Genomic DNA, 21,319 nt, shown 5'->3' on the forward strand with positions numbered 1-21,319 from the left:
AAGCTGGGGATCTCTCTTCTCTTAATTCTCCTATATTTCTCTTGGTTTTTAGGTTTACTTTATGTTCAAGCTTTGTAAACAGAAGGAATACTCTGCTAGATCCAAGCCAAGATTACTAAAGGATCATCAGTTTCTTCCCTATTCTTTTTTTTTTTTTTTTTTTTTCTTTTTATTTATTTTTTATTATTCTTACTATGAATTGTGGCTAAACCTCCGTTAGAGAGGTCGATAAAACCCAAACAAGACTATCTTAGATAATTATTTGTTTAAATCATGCTTCAATGCTTTGTTGTTATACCAATTTCTTAAGTAGTGATTATTGGATAGAATGTTATTCTTATGATTTTGATAGTTTAATTTTAGATAAGTTCAAGTCAAATTATGCTTTGTTAGAGATTCGATATTTTACTTTTGATTTCGTCTTATTAAATATCATCATAGAATTTAGAATTATTATTTGGATTAATAGATATCATCTTCCGATCCAATAACATTAGCTTTATTAATTGAATCTAGATAATAAGTAAACAAATAAATTGATAAGGTGACTTGTTTTGGTCGATTTGACTAATCTAATTATTTACATTGTGATTTCTACTCTTGTTTATGTTAAAATAGTTATATTCAGTTTCCTTTAATATTTCAAAATGAGATTGTTTTAAATCAAAAGAAATTGTTGGATCAACATTGTCTCAGTAGATTGACCCTTGCTTGCCAAGGTTTTTATATATTTTGTTTGTTATCTTATTTTTATTGATAATCTGTACCGAACAAGAAGGAAGAAGAAGCCATTTTCAAGGGATTTTTTCAAACATTTTGAAGATGTATGTAAAAAATTAGGGTTTCTAAATGTAAAGGACTCCCATTAGCATCAAGGTTATGGGAGGGGTGTTGTTAGAGATAGGAGTGTCTATCCACGAGTGGAAGAGAATATCCATGCATCTAAAGCAAGAGTTGGTAGTCCAAGATGAGTTGATTTTCTCTCCATTGCAATCAAGTTATGAAGAGCTTCCTCAACATTTAAAGCCTTGTATATTGTATTTCGCAGCATTCCCAAAAGATAATGAAATTATTACATTAGAACTAATTTGGTGGAGGATCAGTGAGGGCTTTGTCCGGCAAAGGGCTAGAAGGACAGCAGAGGGGATTGGATTAGAATACCTTAATGAATTAATATGTTGTAGTTTAATACTAGGTGTAGAGAAGGACATATATAGGACAAATCTTATATCATGTAGTGTCCATGATATGGTACGCGACATGATTATAAAGATTGCCAAGGAAGAAAATTTTTGGGGAGTAGATGAGAGGGGCATGCTAACTTGTACAAATGATTCATGTCGGCTACATATTGAAAATTCAAAATTTGATCAAATTAAACTCAATTGTTACGGACAGTGATCAGGACGGATTTGTAGGAAAATGATTTCCCCATCTCCCAATATTATTCTCTCGTGACCCCCACCCTAGAAATTAAAATCCTACTCTCTTTGTTTTTTTTTTGTTTATCAGACTCAATTTTAATTTTCCATAGAATTCATTTTCCTCAAGATATGTTCCCTTAAAAACAAATTCCTTACTATCATACACAATAATTATCCCAATTAATAAGAATCTACTAAAGTAAAATTCAACAAATGTAAATTGTGAAATTCAACTATGTGCAGTGATCCAAAACATTTAAATAGTTGAATTCTTTTCAGAGCTAAGAATAGGTCCAAAGTCACGAGGAAAAAAAATTATCCCTTTAGATGTTTCATCATTTAATAAAATGATTTTTCTATCAAAGAGATTGCTCTCAACTAAGATTCAATGGTCAGAAAATAGCAAAAATGTTCAAACCAACCATGTTGATCAAATACGGCATTAACCATGGATGTGTAATTGACATTCAATCATAAAATAATTCAATTTCTCTTTTTATTGACATTCTCCCAAAAGGGAACTGGTTGTTGGCATTTTCAATAACTAAGCTGGAAACACAATCGAGCCAACATAATTCACCAACAAAGACGGACGATTTTTATTTAGTTCTTGAGGATGCATCATTTTTCAATCAAAATATTAGATAGTATAAGTTATATTTTATTTTAATGTTTTTGGACAGATGTAAAAATTCATATTATAATTTACGACAGAATGGTAGGACACGTAACACACGTGCAAGGGGCCAAGTCAAGTCTGATCTTCCTTGTTCTTCTAGAAGGTAAGATAAGATGGTTACTATTCAAAGGAAATTCACATTGACTTGGTCGTTGCAATCATCCAATCAGGTTGGATTTGATCTGGGAGAGCTCTTAGGAGGGACCATTGTCTTAACCCCTGATTTTGGTGCTACATATGTTGATATTCCATTTATCGATTTTATCAATGTCTATAATATTCAAGCAATAGATCTAGCTTTAATTAATTTTGTGTGGTTTCCATTTTTTGTCTTTTATTACCTGTCCTTCAGGGTGATAAAGGGTTAATTTCTAGTTAGCCCAGAACTCATTATTTTCTTGTGTCATCATTTTTCTTCTGTTATTACCTATCATTCACCATTTTTTACAGTCGAGTTCACCACTTATTAAATAAAAAGTGGTGAACTGGACACCGGTAAAACCCACTCATTTTCAATTTTTGAGTTTTTCTGACTAAAATTCAATGGAAAGATCGACTAAAATCTTTAGATGACGGCCTTTTTAGATGATTTCAACTCAAAAGAACCATTAATTCTTGATCGATTTTCATTCAAAAACTAAGAAAAAAAATGAAAAAATCCTTAAAAATGATTTCTTCTTTTTTCTTAAATCCTTTTTGATAGAATTGAGTCTTCAAAACTAGATTGAGATGTCAAAAATCCAATTTTTGGATTAAAACGATGAGTTTGAACAGTTAGGGCCTTTAATCGTGAGAAATGTGGAAGATGAGGTCCAGGGACCATTTAGAAAGAAAAAGTTTACTAAATGTCTTGTTAAGCAATCACTGAAAACCTAGGGCCTATTAAGAAAGATGCCCTTCCACAAGGGTCCTTTAAGTAATTTTCCCAATATTCTTTGGATTGAAGCATCATTGAGGGTTGATGTCCTATAAATATTCATATTCAAATTAGTTGATTTGATCAGGTACTGCCAGGTGGCTTATATTTTGTATGTACTTGGTCATAAAATTTCCCAATGCTAGGACTTCAATTTTTGTTATTTTTTTTCTTTATTCCAGAGGACACTACATAAGCAACGGCTGACATCTCAGCAACCTCAAACCTGTTAAACATGGAATTGTTGATTGGCACTTTTTGCAACCCAGACAAGCATGACTTCATTAACGTTCCAAAATTAAGTTGTGCTACAATGCAACTACACAAACCAAAAAAAGATCTTGTTAATTAAGATCAACCAAATTTGTCAAAGCATCAAACATAATGAGATGTAAGCCTTGAAGTTGTATGAAGCATTAGACATGATTTCAAAAAAAAAAAAAAGGAAAAGGAAAAAAAGAGAAGAAAAGAAAATCAGAATCCTAGATAATAATATATTAAAAAAATCTAATAAAACTTTAAAAAATGAATCAACTATAGAAACAAAATTTAAGTATGAAAACTGAGAGGAAGAATAGCATCTCCTCAATGCTTTGTTCAAGGAATAAAGTGATATTTTTTAAATTCCCCTTGATATCTGTGGCTTGAGAGCTATAATTTCTTAGCTATGCTTTGTACAAGGAATAAACCTCTGTTTCTAGTTACTATTATAGAAACTAGTGGCAAATTTGGGCAATTAAGTATTTGATGATACAAGATGGTACCAACAATACTTGCAAAAATAATGTATCAAATTGGCCTTAAAAAGTCAGAAAATAAACATAAGAGTTTATATTGCCACACCAACTTTTCTTATAACACATTAAACAACGGAATTAGAAATGGTGTTTAGGTTCTGATAATTGATTAGGTTCTAGAGCTCTAATTACATGGACTTTACGAATAATTTGCATACTATATCCTCTTATTAGATATAATGCATGGCTAGTTCATATTTATCATGGATTTTAATTAAATAATGTATTTTGGGATTAATTACTTTTATTTTCGTGTAACAAGAAAGATCGTAAATTTTCGGAAATAATTCAGACGATTTGAAGCGGTCATTGCAATCAAGGAATCAGGATCAATCAATTTGCCAAGACCGAAGTCATGTGGGCCCAGGTTGACTACGCCGCCCAAGTTAACTAGGGCGGCATGGTCAAAGCAGAAAGTCTTGCCTCGTAATTCAAATTGAAGGCTGGTGGCTCAAACGCATTCGTAATAGACTAGGGTTTATGAATTTTTGTAATCACGAAATGTTTCTGAAATCCTAATTCCCATAGAAACCCTAATCTGATCTCTTTATAAATAGAGGATCAGATCAAGAGTTAATGTTATCTAGAGAATTAGAAGATTAATAGCCTTTCTTTCCTATTTTTGCTTTTAGTTTTCTTAGAAGACGAAGTTGTAATCGAAGAACCTTAGCCGGTTTTGAAGCTCAAGAAACAATAAAGATCTCTTTTTTTCATTACTCTCTTCTTTTTTTTACATTCTGTCTACTTTTTTTATTTTATTGTTCTTGCAATGATCATTGGCTAACTTCTCCGTTGGATCGGTTGAGGAGTCAGAGCAAGACTTTATCAATATTTTTGGTATTCTCTCAATTGCTTCATCGTTTTATTGTGATAATTATTAAGTAGGTATTATGAGATTAAATATTAATTATTTCTTAAGTTTTGATGGTTCATTCTTTACCAATGAAAATACACTTCATAGACTTAGGATCTAATTTGCTCCTTTCATCAGAATCAATGTGAACATAAGAGGTACAATCAAAAAACTTTGAATGAGATAAATTTACCTCTTTTCCTACCTAAGCTTCTTCTGGCAAGCTTAACTTTAAAGGAACTAAAGGTCGTAGTGTTCACAACATCTACCCAAAATGACTTAGACAACCCAATGTGTATCCTTATACTCCTAGCATGCTCTACAATGGTTCAGTTAATGTGTTTTGCGATGCCATTCTATTGAGACTTTTTAGGAATAACTTTTTGTCTTCTAATCCTAGTCTGTGCACACCAGTCTTCAAACTCATCACTGCAATACTCTTCACCATCGTTTGACCTCAGATACTTCAACTCCAACCTAGTTTCATTCTCAACCAAGGCTTTCCACTTCTTGAACCTATCAAATACATCAAACTTTTGTTTCAAAAAATAAATTTAGAGCTTTCTTGTGTTGTCATCAACAAAGGTGACAAATAGTGAGAACTACCAAAAGAAGAAACTTTCGCTGGCCCCACACATTAGTATGAACTAATTCTAATTTATCTGATTTTGGAGTCCTTCTAATCTTTGAGAAAAATAACCTTTTTCTTATTTCCAAAGATGCAATTTTCACAAAAGTCTAAGTTCATCTCTTTTAACCTAGATAATTTATCCTGGGAGTACATTACCTTCATCCTCTTCTCGCCCATGTGTCTAAGCCTATGATGCCAAGTATTAGCATCCACGCATGTACAAGTCATTGTTATAGGACTATAGGTCCCATATGTAACATAAAGAGTCCCCTATTTCTTGCCACGCGTTACCACCATAGACCTTTTGATCATCTTCTAGGAATCACCTAAGAAAGTGGTGAGTATCCCCAACTCTGCAAGCTACCCTATTGAAATCAGGTTCCTCTTCAACTATGGAATATGTCTCACATTTTTCAACTATAAAGATATTCCATTCGACAAATTTATCTACACATCACCCTTACCAACAATGCTACGAGGCTTATTGTCCCCAAAATATACTTGACCAAAATCACTTTCTATATAGTTTTGTAAAATTCTATATGGAAAGTAACATGGAATGATGCTTTAAAATCTATTACCCATATGTTATTGTATGTGGCAACAGATAAGATCAAAGCATTAGAATCACTACCATTAGAAAAGTTAACAGATTCTTTACCTTCTTGATTTTTGATTTCTAGAGGTTTCTTTGTAGCTTTGCAGTCCCTTTTGAAGTGACCCTTTTTCCCACAATTTCAGCAATCATTTCCATTTGCCGACGTAGTTCTGGACTTGTCCTTTTTCGAACTTGATCGGCCTTTACCTTGGTTTCTCTTGTTAGATTTCGTTCTTCTTTCCCTAACACTCAAGGCATTCCTTGAAATATCAGCTGATCATGAGGATTTTCTACTAGCTTCCTCGTTTAAGATGATGCCAACAACAGCATCAAACTCAAATTTTCTAGAACCAGAAGCATTGCTCCCAGTCATTATCTGACTATCCCAACTATCTTGTAATCCAGATAAAATCAATAGGATCCTGGTTTCATCTTCAAAGATAATTCAACAAATTCCAACTATGTTGTGGTTGTATTGAATTTGTTCAGATGCTCAGCCACACTACTACCGTCGATCATCTTCATGTCGAATAACATTTTCATCAAGAAAACTTTGTTTGAGGTAGAGGGTTTCTCATACATCCTTGACAAAATGGCCATCAAATCTATTGTAGTCTTCTGTTTAGAGATATTGAAAATCATAGATAAAGTGAGAGATAATCGAATGATACCCATGGCTTTCTTGTCGAGAATCTCCCAATCTTCATCTGTCATGTTCATCGATTTCCTCACTTTTCCTCCCAAAGGACAATAAAAGTCTTTATAATAAAGATATCCCTAATTTGCATCTTCCACAATCCAAAATTTGAACCATTGAACTTCTCGATTCTTACCTTCTCTTTGGCCATTGCTCCTACTCAAGTTAAAACTTAACTCTAATACCAGTTATAAAGAAAATAGGTTCAATCTAAACAAGAAAATGAATAGAAAAGTCAAACACAAGATGCAATCACACAAAGAAACACAGATATTTTACATAGTTTCCTCTAGATGGAGGTACATCCATGGATCACACCGATTCCACAATGAAGAAAAATTCACAGTTACAGATTACATGCTTTCACCAAAAATAAGAAATACAAATACCCCAAGAAACCTAATTAGGGTTTTACATAATATGAGTGAAATTACAAAAATACCTTTGAAAAAATTTCTTTGGGGGGCTCCACCCCTGAACCCCCTTAGGGAGGCCACTGGCCCCTGTAGACACCCCATTTTTGCATTCGCCTGATTAATCAACTCGTCAACCCGATCGCAATGATTCCCAATGATGGATGTGTATTCCATTGCTTTATTTTGTTACCAGATATGTTTCAGAAATCCGGATGAGGTATCTCGAACTGACAAAACTTAGAAACCACGCTACGCTAGGTAAATACGACCCCAGAAACATAGAAATCATCATCTTGCAAACCAAAAAGAAGCTTCACGATAAAAATCAATAAAAACTATCAAATTACCAAAATACCCCTAACCTCAAAACAATCCTAGAGCCTACGTTACGCTTAGGAAAATTCATTCAAACACATAAAACAACAAATCGAAATCAAATAAATCATTTCGCCAATTTACACAGAATTCGACAAAATTACGAAAATGCCCCTCATAAAGTTCACGATCATTTCACACAAAAAATTTCATAAATAACACAAAATAATATTTCCATTGAATTCCTTACGAAAAATCGATTCTAAAACATCCTAGAACATTAAAAACCGACTTAAAACGTGAAAAGTCCTCTCTGGGGGCAAAATGGTAATTTCACAATTTTCATAATTAAAAAATTCGAAATTAATAAATAAAATATTAAATAATTAAAGTGAAACATTAATGAAATTAATTTAAAATTTTGAACCTAAAAAATTGATTAATCGGACTCTCAGGCAAAATTGTTGAGGGTTCGTGAGATATTTCTTTAAGGACCCCTCCATTTGGGGGTCCAAAGAATTAAAGAAATAATGGAAGGGGATTCTCCAAAAATTAAAAGTAAATCAAGCAAGACTGAAGTCAAGGTATTAAAGTCAATTAAGTGAGACTGAAGTCAAAATTAAAGTCAATTAAGCAAGACTGAAGTCAAGATATTAAAAGTCAATCAATTAAGACTAAAGTCAAAACATTAAAAGTCAATCAAATAAGACCAAAAGTCATAATAGAATTCTAATTAAATAATAACTCTATCTAATAGAGTTCTAACTTAAAAACAATTCTAATTAAAACATAATTCTACCTAAAACAATTTTAACTAAAGCACAACTCTAATTAAAAGATCTCTAATTAAACACTAACTCTATCCAAATCAACCCCTAAAAAAATCTATAAATAAGGTACTCACACCTTATTTTCGTATCAAATCATAAACCCTAGGAGAAGTAGGTCTAGAAGCTCCCTTAGCCCCCCATAAACCCTAGTTTTGGAACCTCAACTCCTTACCTAACATCCCCCCTTCAATTTTAGTCTAGAAAACACCTAAAATCCCTCCAAAAACACCCCTAAATCCGCAACAAACTTGAAGAGTTCAGATTCAGAAACAATGAGATACCTTGATCTAGGAGATCCGAAGTCAAATCCGGAGACAGAACGAAGCAAGGGAGTACAGTACAAGGAGCTCCTTTTGTCAGATCTGAGGGAGCAAAATCCTTGCTATCGGAAAGGTATGAAATTTTTTATTTTTATTTTTATCTAGGTTTTTTTAGCAATGTGATATATTTGGGAAGTTAGTAGAGACCGGCTTTGGCCGGGCGGGGTTGGTGCCTAACACCTTCCAACCCCGTAACATGATCCCCGAATTCAGATTTTTTATGGTAGATTAGTTTTTCTTATCCATGTTAGAGTAAGTTTGGTTCCTAGACCACAATAACTAGGTGGCGACTCCCAAACCTCAAGGGTCAAAAGCGGATCCGCGCATCCCGCGGATCGAGGCACTTTCAGCCCCCCTCAAACCCCTAAACGAGCTTACCACAAGCTTGATAAGAGTGAAGGAGTGGCCTTATTTACCAAACCCAAACCTGGGCCATTTAATAATCTTGTCAAAAACATAAACCTGAATTTGATACATATATTAAATAGGTAACCTAGCCTGATTCATGTAATTCGTTTAGTAATATTATAATCTCAAGTAGTAAAACTAAGTCCCATTTCCACCACCAAAAAAATTCCAACTTTCTTAAAATTTTATACTCTACATTTTGTGGAATCGGATCATATTTTTGGATGCCCCAAGATAATGCAATTAGGAAACTTGCCTTACTTAGTATGGAAAGGGTTTTTCTTTCCTAAACTAAGAGCGTCTCCAACAATGTTCTTTTAGCATATTTAAAAAAAAAAGTAACAACAGTTATTATAGCTACTGTAAAATTTGATTTAAACTCCAATAGACTCAACACTTCTTTCTCTATTCTTAATATCTAATATTATTGTACTTTAGAGGAAAATATTTACTAAAATCTACTTAAATCCTATTAAGGGTCGTGAACACATATCTTGACATCCAAAAACATGATCTGATGTCATAGGCTTTGTAGAGAATGAAATGCTAAGAATTTTGAAAAAAATATATTTTTTTCATCGTTAAATTTTAATTTTAAGTTTTGGGAGTTCGGTAGCCATTATTTTCAACACCTTGGATCAAGCTAAAAAAAAATTTGAATTTTTTCTTTTGGATGTGAGTGTTTCCATAAAATCTAGGAGGATGTTGTGTTGGATTGCCAATGTCATAATCCATGTGGGCCAATGAATCTTTCTAAGATTTTAAATCTTACTAAGTTAGTAGGGAAAGCGTTTTTCAAAAAAAAAATTTTTTTTTAAACATTAAAATAACTAATTTTGGAGGCTCATTCCAAGTAGAGAGCGGAAACCCCCTCTTTGTTTAACATTTACTTTTTAAGAGTCTCTTGGAGGTGATTTTTTCACATTTCTCTAAGTAAAAAGCCAACAAACTTTAAAGAGTCCGTTGGAGATGCTCTAAAAGCTTAACCCTTAATTATTTAAAAAATATCTTAAAATACTCTCTATATTTTATAAAATTTGAGAGAAAAATGTATTATGAAAAAGTTTTACATAATTCTAGTAAAAAAATGGGTAATTTTAAAAAGTTTTAATAATTGTTGATATTTAAGATACATCATATGTTTCATGAATTAAAAGGACACAATGATTATTAATGAGTGAACTATCATTTCGTGAGCTGAAAATGAATTATTTACTATTTGGAGAACTGTTCATTTTAATTACAAAAACATTAATGATCATATTTTCGTTAAAAAAGATTCAGAACGATAACGAATTCAATGGTTTTAAAGTAACTATTTCGCAGGTTTAAAGTGACAATTTCTAATCACTTTAAACCTCCGAAATAGTCACTTTAAAAACCTCTGAATTCGTTATCCATCACGTTTTGGTAATTTAAATGAACAGTGAGCCAGAATTGTAAATTCATCAAATGTTAATCACTTTTTCGTAAATAGCTCGTAATTAAACATGTCAATGAGTTAAGGAGGTTCATGGTACTTACCTAGACACGACCCATTTAACAATCGTGTTAGACAGGTCGACATTATTATGACTCAAACCCAATTAGCTTGATCCAAACCGACTAATTTCGCGTAGTTGTGGTCAATGGTCATGGCACTCAATCTTTTTAACTGTCTAGGAAAAAATCTCACTTAACGCCAAAAAAGCAATGGAAATTTCTTTCAAGCACAAATTTTCTAAGCTTTGGTACAGATTATTTTTCCATGGTTGTGGATGTTGTAATCCACCCAAGTGAAGGTCTGTCTCCATTGATTCTGACCAACACATCACCCAATACTATGGGCCACTACGGGAATAATTGTCAAAACCACTCTCAACTGATATGAGGAAAGTTCGGTAAGTTTTTCCTTACTGTGTCCTTCAATCATCTACTCTAGGTAGTTAGATCCCTATCCCACTCCAGGTTTTTATTACATGCCATATGATACAATATTTTTGGTCTACTGTCATGAATGTTTAATTTAGACCACTCTTTCATAGACCCACACATGAGATCAAATATGTGGGTCTGTACATTTATGATCAGTGAACTCAAGAAACCTGGACCTAATTAGCTACCCAACTCCCTGCAGTACAGTACATGGATTTCCTCTTTTATTCCTTCTTCATAAGAAATTTGTTTCATTTCTTCAATTCTTCTTGAATGCATTATGGTGCAAATTTTTGCAGAGATGGGTATCAGAAGCAATCCATGGTTCCTCATTCATGTACTGATTCTCTTCTTCTCTATCAAAACCCATTTCTCCATTGGAGGTGACATCATCTCTGTTGGCCAATCTCTCTCAGGAAACCAGACCATTTTCTCCAAAGGTAACATCTTTGAACTTGGTTTCTTCACACCAGGTAACAGTTCTAAGAAGTACTACATAGGCATCTGGTACAAAAAAATTTCACCTCAAACTATAGTTTGGGTGGCAAACGGAGATACACCCCTCCCTGACTCATCCTCTTCAGAATTAAAACTCTTAGAAGATGGTAATCTTGTCCTCTTTAATAACAAGTCAAAAATCCCAATCTGGTCAACAAATTTAACATCGGAACTTCTTAATCCAACAATAGCAGTGCTTCTTGACAGTGGGAATCTTGTTTTGAAAAATGGGTTGAACTCCTCCAATATAATGTGGCAGAGCTTTGATCACCAAACAAATACATTTATGCCTGGTTCGAAGGTTGGATTGAATAAAATCACTAACAGAACACAAGGCCTCATTTCATGGATAAGTTCAGAAGATCCCGGGAGTGGAATATTCTCTCTCGAGGTAGAGCTGAGTTGAAGTAGTCAGTATTTTCTAGTGGAGTGGAAAGGATCTAAAAGGTACCACTCTAGTGGGAATAGGAACGGATAACGTTTCAGCTCAATTCCTGAAATGAGAAAAGCCTATATGTACAATTACAGCTATGTTACAAACGAGAGGGAAAGCTATTTTATAATGTTTCTTTATAACACCTGTCTTTTGTCTAGAATGGTGTTGGATTACTCAGGTCAGTTGAAGAATTTTATCTGGGGGGAGGAAACTCGAGAATGGCTTTTAATTTATACTCAACCGAGACAACCCTGTGAGTTCTATGGTTATTGTGGGTCCTCTGGTAGCTGTAACCAGAAAGCTTTGCCATATTGTTCATGTTTGCAAGGTTTTGAACCACGTTCGTCGAAAGATTGGAACAATCTGAGTGTTTGGGGGGGTGGTTGTGTGAGGAAAACCCCATTACAATGCGGGTCTGGAGGAAAAGACACATTTTTTACGATGCCCAACATGAAACTGCCGGCAAGTTCAGAGTCTTTAAAAGTTGGGAACATGAAAGAATGAGAATTAGCTTGCTCAAGAAACTGTTCTTGTATGGCGTACTCCTATGAAAATGGATGTTTAGTTTGGCATGAAGATCTGTTGGATTTGCAAGAATTATCAATTGGTGATAGCAATGGAGCAGTTCTCCACATAAGAATTGCAGATTCAGGCACTGGAGGTAAAAGCAAGAGAAGCACGATGTGGATCATTGTCGGTGGAATTGCAGGGGTTGTAAGTTTCTTCACCATTGTCCTGGTACTCTTTTGGAATTATAGGATGAGAGAATTCAATGGTACACTGAACACCGCTGAGGATGCATTGACGATGTATACATACAAGAATCTTAAAAGTGCTACAAGGAACTTCTCGGAGAAGTTGGGGAAAGGAGGTTTCGGTTCTGTTTTCTGAGGGAAATTGCCCAACTCAATTGACATAACTGTGAAGAAACTTGAATGCCTAGGAAAAGGAGAGAAGCAATTCCGAATGGAAGTGAGCACCCTTGGTATAATCCAACATGCCAATTTGGTTCGCCTTCGGGGGTTTTGTGCCAAACGTAGTGAAAGGTTGCTAGTTTATGATTATATGCCAAATGGTTCACTAGATTCTTGTTTGTTTAGTAAGAATTCAATCATCTTAGACTGGAAAACAAGATACCAGATTGCACTCGGGACAGCTGGAGGATTGGCTTATCTACATGAGAAGTGCAGAGATTGCATAATACACTGTGACATAAAACCGGAAAACATACTATTGGATGCTGGGTTTAGTTCAAAGGTTGCGGACTTTGCGCTAGCGAAGCTCTTTGGTAGGGACTTCAGCCGGGTTTTGACAACCATGAGAGGAACCAGAGGCTATCTTGTGCCAGATTGGATTTCAGGCGTACCTATCACACCCAAAGCTGATGTTTACAGCTATGGAATGACGCTTTTCAAAATTATATCCTGTCGGAGAAATTTGTGCATATCAGGTGGTGACATGGTTGATTACTTTCCTACTCAGGTAGAGTGGAAAGTACACAATGGAGAAGAAGTTCTTAGCTTGTTGGATCAAAGGTTGGTGGGTAATGCTGACATTGAAGAGCTTACTAGAGCTTGCAGAGTTGCATGGTGGTGCATTCAAGTGATGAGAAGGACAGACCAACAATGGGACATGTGGTTCAGATTCTGGAGGGAGTCTTAGAAGTGGATATTCTTCCTATCCCAGAATTTTTCCTACGATTTGTGAACAAGCTAGTTGTGAACGAAGTTCCTGAGGAGTCTTCTGTTTGAAAGAAGTACCCGAGCACGGAATAGGGTCTCAACCTCTTCTTCAACCAAAAATACCTCCTCTGCAGTGAGTTTCAAGTCATAAAGATGGTACACTAGTCTGAATGTTATGGTGATTCTATTCTTGTTTAATTTCTACCTAAAAGCTTAGAAAGTTACGATTTTGGTCTCAGTATGTTTAGCTTCTTTTGGTGGTAGATATAGATAGGTATAAATTGGTTGGATTTCATAAACATAATAGGTACAAGAAAGGCTACAGATTCCCTTCGTGTCACAAATTGCAAGTCAGGGATTCTGGATGTTTGGGAATGTAATGTACAAGACTTGGGTAATAATGCTAGTAAATATTTGTAATACTGGTTTTATTATAATTTGGTGTGTGGTTGAGCTTTGTTTCAAATGAACCACAGAGCTTATCTCCTCTTAGTTCCTCACCATCATCAAGTATATAAAGCTAGCAAGCAACACATTAACTGAATTGCACATGTAGATAACACGTGTAAGTTTCACTTAAGAAGCCTCCACTCTACTTAGTTTTTGAAGTTGCCACCATTCATGAAATTAAGGTGTGAATGGTCACCTAAAATTAGTTTTGTAAAATCATTTTTTATCTTTGAAAGTAACTCCCAAACTAGTCCTAACTGAGAGATCAGGTAATGGGGTTCAATTGAAGGATGGGGAAGGTGATAGGCACCCCACCCTACCCACCAAGTTGGAGCGTGGTTACCTAGGTTTGGCTATATGTGAAGACTTAGATTATTGTTTTTGGAAAGCGTTTTATTTAGTAAGATGATAAGCATGCATGAATGTATATGCATGAGAATCTAAATTGGTGTGTATTTGGTGTAAATGGAATGTTCACACTAGTTGGAGTTTTCATGTTTGCTTGGAGTTGGGAGTGTCAATCAATGAGGACAGCACTCTTTAATGATGATGAATGATGGAAATATACCCAGGATTAGGATTTAATGTTTTAGGTAAGAATTCTAGAGACATTCCATGAATGAGAATGCTCTTTTCTATATTTACCATTTTCATGTGTAAACTGTACGAATGCATAAGGTGAACTATGTGTCTAAGTGTGCGTGAACTCATTATGGACTTACAAATGTAGGAGATCATTTCATGAGGCTATACTCTCTAACCTTACTTAGCCATTAATGAAATCTAGATTACATGGATGATGATGATGGTTGTAGGACTTGAACTATATGCTATGAAAAGATACTCTCATGGAGCTTATTATTAACTCAAAGGCAAGGGGATCACCTCCTAGAGGTTATACTCCCCATTTTTACCAGATCCTTGTAAAACACTTACACTTCATGATGATGAGCATGGAAGGTACTATACCATATGCTCGGGTTCCAAAAAGGTTCTAAAGGATCATATTTACCTTTTTCTTTTGATTTTCATTCAGTCACATTGTTTGGGTGGTTTATCGGGGCACTAGGTGAGATGGGGGTTTAGATTAATTAGGCTCTAATGCAACAAAAAAATGAAGAAGAGGAAAAAAAAAGAAAAGAGAAAAGAAAATAAGAGTTAGGGGGTAAAAGTGGGAAGGGGGAATGTTAGTAGCAATAAAGAAATTAAACAACAATTCTACTTCATCTTCTTTCTCTTTTACTTTGATCTTCAAAACTTAGGTCCAAAAAGGCTTGAGATCAAATTAGAAAAGATTTGTTGGGACATTGAGGTTCTCAAGTAGAGAATTGGATAAAGTATTTGATGAAGAAATCAAAGTTTGAAGAGTATATTTTTTATGTTAATTTTTTTTTTCCTGTTTTAGACTTTTATTTTATGTTTTTTAGGTTTAGTTTCATGTTTTATTAGCCCATGGCCTTAATATAATATTTATGGGTAGTTTGGTAAATTTAGTTTATCTTTTATTTAAGTTTATAGGGATTGAAAAATTAGGAGAGAGAAAGTTAGGTTATTTATCTAGAATTTTAGTTTTATGATAGTTATTAGATTTATTTTCTTTATATATAGATTGTATTAGGATTTTTTAACAAAGAGTTTATGAATAAATAAGTTTTCTGTCAATGGAGTTTCTTGGCATGAGTTCTCTATTATTCTTGGTGTGATTCCAAGAAATCCTTGGTGTGAGTCCAAGGTTTTATCCTTCTATCCATCTCTTTTTCTTTTATTGATTTTATTTGAATTCAAGAATTCGTGGATTCTTAATTCTTGAATTTTTGAATTCTTGAAAGCCTTTCCCACAACCTTTGCTCCTGACTCTATAAACATTAACTTTAACCCTTTCCTTTACTCTATAAACCTAAATTGTAATCGTAGTTTTAAAATGTTAAAAACTATCCAGATTAAATCAAATTTTGGGTGTACAATGAAGTATTTTCTCAACCACACAACACTGAATTTTGATCTCAGCTCAATAATTACTATATTAAGACAATTAATCCTAGTCGAATGCGAAAAAATAAATTTCAAATGTTCAAATTCAGAATCAGAAATTACAAAATAAATTGAAGCGAAGCACAATTCGATTACATACCTGCTCCATGTTCAACTCGGCGTGATCCATGTAAATCTAGCTCCAGGAAGAGAGATTAAAACAATTATCTTCAAATCTCTACAACTAATCATCCACATATCATCAAAAAAATAAAAAAATTGAGGAAGTTTAGGGTTTTTAATGCAAAACAAAAGATCAAAATTAGAGATTAAAAATTATCGGAGAGAATATCAAAATGTAAAGCACAATAAAATGAAAATCTAACCCGTGAGAGAGAGAGATGTGCCTTCTCAGGGTTAGACAGTTGACACTGTGGCGCTCTGAGATTTGGGATAAATCTCTCTATAAAGAGCTACAATGTAATATTCCATGGAGACAGAGATCGAGAGGTCGATTGAGAGATCAATCGAGGGAGCGACTGTGAGAGAGAGAGAGAGAGAGAGAGAGAGAGAGATGAGATCGAGAGGTGGATTGAGGAAGCGACTGAGAGAGAGAGAGAGAGAGAGACTGAGAAAGAGATTGAGAGAGAGCGACTGAGAGAGTAAGAAAGCGAGAGAGCGAGAGGGAGAGAATGAGAGACAGTGCGAGAGAGTGACTGAGAGTGCGATCGCGACTGTGAGAGAGAGAGAGAGAGAGTGAGTGGTTCGTTCCCAAATAATGAGACGTTTAAAATGGCTTTAATAGGTAAAACGGTTTAAAACCGTTTTTACTTAGAAACGGATAAAATCCGTTTTATAATTTTGTTCCTGATTCATTATTTTCTTATAGTGAACTCCCTAACTTGCTCGTCCTATACCTAAGCTCGGCATTGTAACAAGATAACATAAATCCAACATGTCCATGCTAAAGTAGAAGATAAGAACAAAGTTTTTAGTAATTTTCTAACAGAACAAGGCATCAACAATTGAGTGCTACATATCAAACATCTAAGCTTATATAATAAAAAAGAGTTCCAAGACATTTAGTGCTCAAAGAATGATTTATCTTCGACTGCAACAATATATTTGTCAAAAGAGTTAGAAATGGCATAAATCAACAAAAGTGTAAATTTGAAAATAGAAAGCAAAAATAATAGCTGAAATTAGAGTCATTCCTAACCAAGACATTCTTTACATGACATGCAGACCAATGTGTTTAGTTTAATCTCCAAACAAAATGTGTCACATAGACACCGTACATTGTTAGTTGAACAGGACACTGCTCTGGATCAAGACTCAAGCGAGACATTTAGAACTCAAAAACAGATTTTTCAACTGTAATTTCAGATCTATTTATATAAAGAGAAGCATAGTTAATAACATGAACTAAGCAAGAAATTGAACATTCTCATACCAACACATAATTATTATTCCAACAAAAAGAAATTGAAAATTCTCCTATCGAAACAACAGATTCTAACGAGCTACCATCGGATGATGTACTGTAAGAAAAATGGGTGGAATCAGCATCACTCCTCCATATAGATTATAATTTAAATAAAGCTCCACTCTTAATAAAATTAGCTTATTAGTTAGTACTTAGTACCTCTTGGCGTGGTTGTCTTTTGTCCAAACTATCTCAATCCTGTGATGCTAGAAGCCAACGGTTATGCCAAGAACGCAGCCGTGTTTCCAATCTCATCTGCCATTTTAATTTATTTCAAAGCTTGTTAAGACTTGAGAACAAGTTAAAAAGTAAGAGATGATGAAGACAGATCAAAGCTAGACTTTCAGTATGTCAGTCTAGGAAAATCATTTTAAAGATATTGAAGAAAGTATTAAATAAAATAAAAAATGCATAAAAATATGGTAGTTATGAAAAAGAGTGAAATAGTTAAATTTTCAGTTTTTCCATGCTCTCCTAATTAAATAACACCAACCTGGTAGTGGCACAGCGGACAATTAGAGTTTTATCACCCATTTTCAGACCTTTAAGAGCGGCACAAACAATCCTTAGAAATAGTTAAAGACAAGAAATGTTATAATTGCTTCTACACAAAGTTAATGGTCCAGGTTCACGTGTAATCTTCCCTCCACCAAGTTTAATTGCTTCTACAGTCCTATAAACATCATATGTTCCAATCGCAATCTGGTTAAATCGTACAACACAAGGAATAAGTCATCTTAAAGCAATCCATTGAACAATGGGATGAATCCAGAATATTGCTTACCAAAAAATAATAGTGTAGAGAAAAAATACATTTATTTTTTCATTAAAGGATATTGACAACCACCTTATAACAAACAAAACAAAATCAAAAAAGAATTGGGGAAGAAAAAGAAGGGTATCCAGCTGTGCATAACCTTTTCCTTTATCATACTCAATGACCCCGTAGTTGTATGTCAACTTCAGCACCACATTTTTATCTTCTGGACCATAGCCCATCATGGCAATTGTAAACTCGAACAACATGTATACCAAATGTAAGCTCATTAGGAATATTAAGACGAGATACTAAGCAAGGCCCATAAAATTACTCATAAAGACGACATAAAAGAAAGAACAATCAACAAAGAAATTCTGTCCAGCTTGTTGATAAGGAAAATGCCTTGTTACCTTGTACTCAGGATTATCTCTTTTACAAAGAAGCTCCATACCAAAAGCCTATAAATCATAATCGTAGAACAGAAACATACAGATAGTGACTATTTAAATATAAATTAAAATGAAGAAAGCTTTCTGATTTACGTGCAGAATATACTTGCCTTCTCATAGAAATTTATGGCGCGATCATGGTCACCCACTTGAAGCATCAGTTGACACAAAGGCTCAGGCGTAGGGCCTCTTTCCAAAAGCTCAAACTTATAACCATCAGGATCTTCAACAAAAGCAATTACAGTACTGCCACCTTTGACAGGACCAGGTTCTTTGGTTGCTTTGCCCCCTTTAGCCTTTATAAAATCAACCGTCTTGACAACCTATGCCAAGAAATATGAAAATACATACCCTCGTAAAAGCTTACAAAAAATTTGAAAAATACTTCAAGAGCTATACAATGCTAATTACCCTTATATCTACTGTCAAGGTCTCATGTGACTGAACAAGACTAAATAAAACATGGGGTAGAAAACTTCCTGATTTGTAATGTTACAAAGATATGTTTAATACAGACGTTGGTGCCCATTTGATTGGCATTTGACAGTAACTATAAGATATCATTCAGAATTTATGAAAAATTCTCAAGAACACTAATTTAGAGAAAGAAAACATAGTACTAGCAAATATTATATATTCTACATGTAGTGGACCAGTTAAATTGTCCTACCTCCGAACTATTTTTAAGCCTCAAAACTATATTGAGAAGAAAGAAACCGCCAAATCCCAATTTATATGATGCAAAACTAGAAGCATGCACCTGATGAGTGTCTCGAAACACTGAATTATATGCACGTTTCCTGGACATTTATTTTAATTTTTGTCCATATTTATCTGTATTAAGGTAATAATCAAGATAAGCCTCGAAACATCATGTTGCATGTTATTAAATGATAATTAGGCTTAATTATACATAAATAATTTCATAAATTTGATTACGTGTGTTTCTTGTGTAGAAAATTAGCATTTTGGAGTCCAAATCTCAAGGCAAAAACAGTGGGGCCCACTTTGGAATGCCCTAATCCTTAACTCATGTTCTCCTCTTTTGTCCTCTTGTACAAAAAAAACTGGAGGCTAATTTTGGACTCTTCTACACACATTTTTCTCTATAAATAGAGCATCAATCTCTAGAGAAAATGCTCCTCTTGTCCCCTTTCTTTTGTTAATTCTCTGCAATTTTCTAGTTTTTCTTTGAAAGAAAGAGTTCTTGTAGAAGTGAGATCTCAATAGTATTTTTTTCTTTCATCTTGTTCTTTAAATTTCCTTGTAACTCTATTGAACGATCATCAAGAAGGAATCAAATTACAACATCGACTCTTCTCATTCTCTTCTCTACCATATTTCTCTTATTTTACTATTGTTGTAATTTGTTCCTTGCGATGATCGGCTAAACTTTTCTTAGAGAGGTTAATGACGCCGAAGTGAGTTCATCTTAATATTGTTGTTTTAATTCTATCATTTCTGCTTTAAATGTGTTCTTGTGAAACCTCTTAAGGTGAGATCATCTACTTTGTATCTCCAATTCTAACTTTGATGATTATTGCTTAGATGAGTTCAAGCTTAATCATGCTTTATGATGTATTCAAAATATAAGTTAGATAATCTCCTCTAAGTTTAGGATTCATAATTGTTATTTTTTTAATTACCTTTAAGTGATTAATTAATTTATCTTCCAATTCACGAACAACGATTTGTTAAGTGGATTGAGTTAAAAATGAGAATTATTCAACAATAGGATGACTTGCAAAGGTTAATTTGATCTCTCTAAGTTCATTTTACATTGTTTTCAATATCTATTTTTGCTCTCATTTCAATTTTATTTCATTTCTTAGCTGCAATTTTCTAATCTGTTTTAAAAATCTATTTTGCAGAATTCTATTTTGCTTTCAATTTGAATGAACATTTGAATCACGATTGTCCCTATGAATGAATCTTATTTACCCAAGTTTTATTCTAATATTTGTTCAATCTACATAGCATTGACCACACCTAATTTACTAATGAGGTAACAGAGAACTTGAAATGGTTTAGATAGATCATTTTGATGAATAGATTTTGAATACTTAAAAAATTAGCAGCTTTGACAACTCAATGCACAGATGCAAGAAAGCCCAAGTCAGTTGAGCCACAAGTGCAAGAATAGAATTTTTGAATACTGCTTTAAAAAGTCAATAACCCCCAAAATATATAATAATTTCCACAATGCTTCTTATAGGGATCCCATTCCTAAAAGTTTTTCCCCCAGTGTATTACAATTCGCAATTCAAGGTGTTCATCTTATCACTTGAAATTGACAAAACATCACATTTTCCCTCTTTGGTAACCAAACTTTCATGATTTCAGGATCACCAGGGAAATATAGACCAGAATATAGGACACAAGGTGGATAAAAGATAGAAAAAAGGAATCCCATTGATAATAGTACCTTTGATCCGGAAAAAAAATTGCAAATTGAAGAAAAGAAACTTACTGATTCGGAAAAGAAAAATTCCCCAAATTAGTACCTTTGATCTTTGATTTTAATGAATGACTAAAGTACAAGAAAAGCCAAGCTTTCCAATTTATAACCCTATATCAAGGGTTGTCAATAAATTGGATTCCTAATCCATCCAAGCCCAATTGATAATAGTTTCACTCTTATTCATATTAGATATGGTTTCTATCTATGAGATCTGAATCCAATTCAAGTAATCAGATGGATTTATCTTATCATGATTTGGATACCCAAATTACCCCGATCCAAACCTGATATTTGTAGCCACATCTACATCACTAGCTTTCTACCACTT

General features: G+C 34.0%; 1 protein-coding gene and 1 pseudogene across 1 annotated transcript; one reads left to right on the forward strand and one right to left on the reverse strand.

Moving 5' to 3' along the window:
• Positions 1-11,099: 11,099 nt before the first annotated feature.
• On the forward strand, positions 11,100-13,483 carry LOC147381235 (G-type lectin S-receptor-like serine/threonine-protein kinase At2g19130 pseudogene; annotated as a pseudogene).
• A 4,414-nt stretch (positions 13,484-17,897) lies between these two features.
• LOC147381236 (putative lactoylglutathione lyase, chloroplastic) lies at positions 17,898-19,338 on the reverse strand. Its single transcript, XM_086430673.1, has 5 exons — positions 19,291-19,338; positions 18,641-18,853; positions 18,492-18,539; positions 18,232-18,335; positions 17,898-18,027 (listed from the first exon to the last, which is right to left on the reverse strand). The coding sequence occupies exons 1-5, from the start codon at positions 19,336-19,338 to the stop codon at positions 17,898-17,900; spliced, it is 543 nt and encodes a 180-aa protein (XP_086286799.1).
• Between the last annotated feature and the right edge of the window lie 1,981 nt (positions 19,339-21,319).

The sequence above is a fragment of the Akebia trifoliata genome, unplaced genomic scaffold, assembly GCF_017979445.1.
Source record: "Akebia trifoliata isolate Shusen 1 unplaced genomic scaffold, ASM1797944v1 Contig00608_ERROPOS3031104, whole genome shotgun sequence".
NCBI classification, from domain to species: domain Eukaryota; kingdom Viridiplantae; phylum Streptophyta; class Magnoliopsida; order Ranunculales; family Lardizabalaceae; genus Akebia; species Akebia trifoliata.

Coding starts and splice junctions, on each gene's coding strand:
- LOC147381236 (XM_086430673.1), bottom strand. CDS start 19,338: ATGTCCAGGAAACGTGCATATAATTCAGTGTTTCGAGACACTCATCAG. Junction 18,854..19,290: donor TGTTTCGAGACACTCATCAG/GTGCATGCTTCT, acceptor TTCTTGGCATAG/GTTGTCAAGACGGTTGATTT. Junction 18,336..18,491: donor GAGATAATCCTGAGTACAAG/GTAACAAGGCAT, acceptor ATGTTGTTCGAG/TTTACAATTGCCATGATGGG.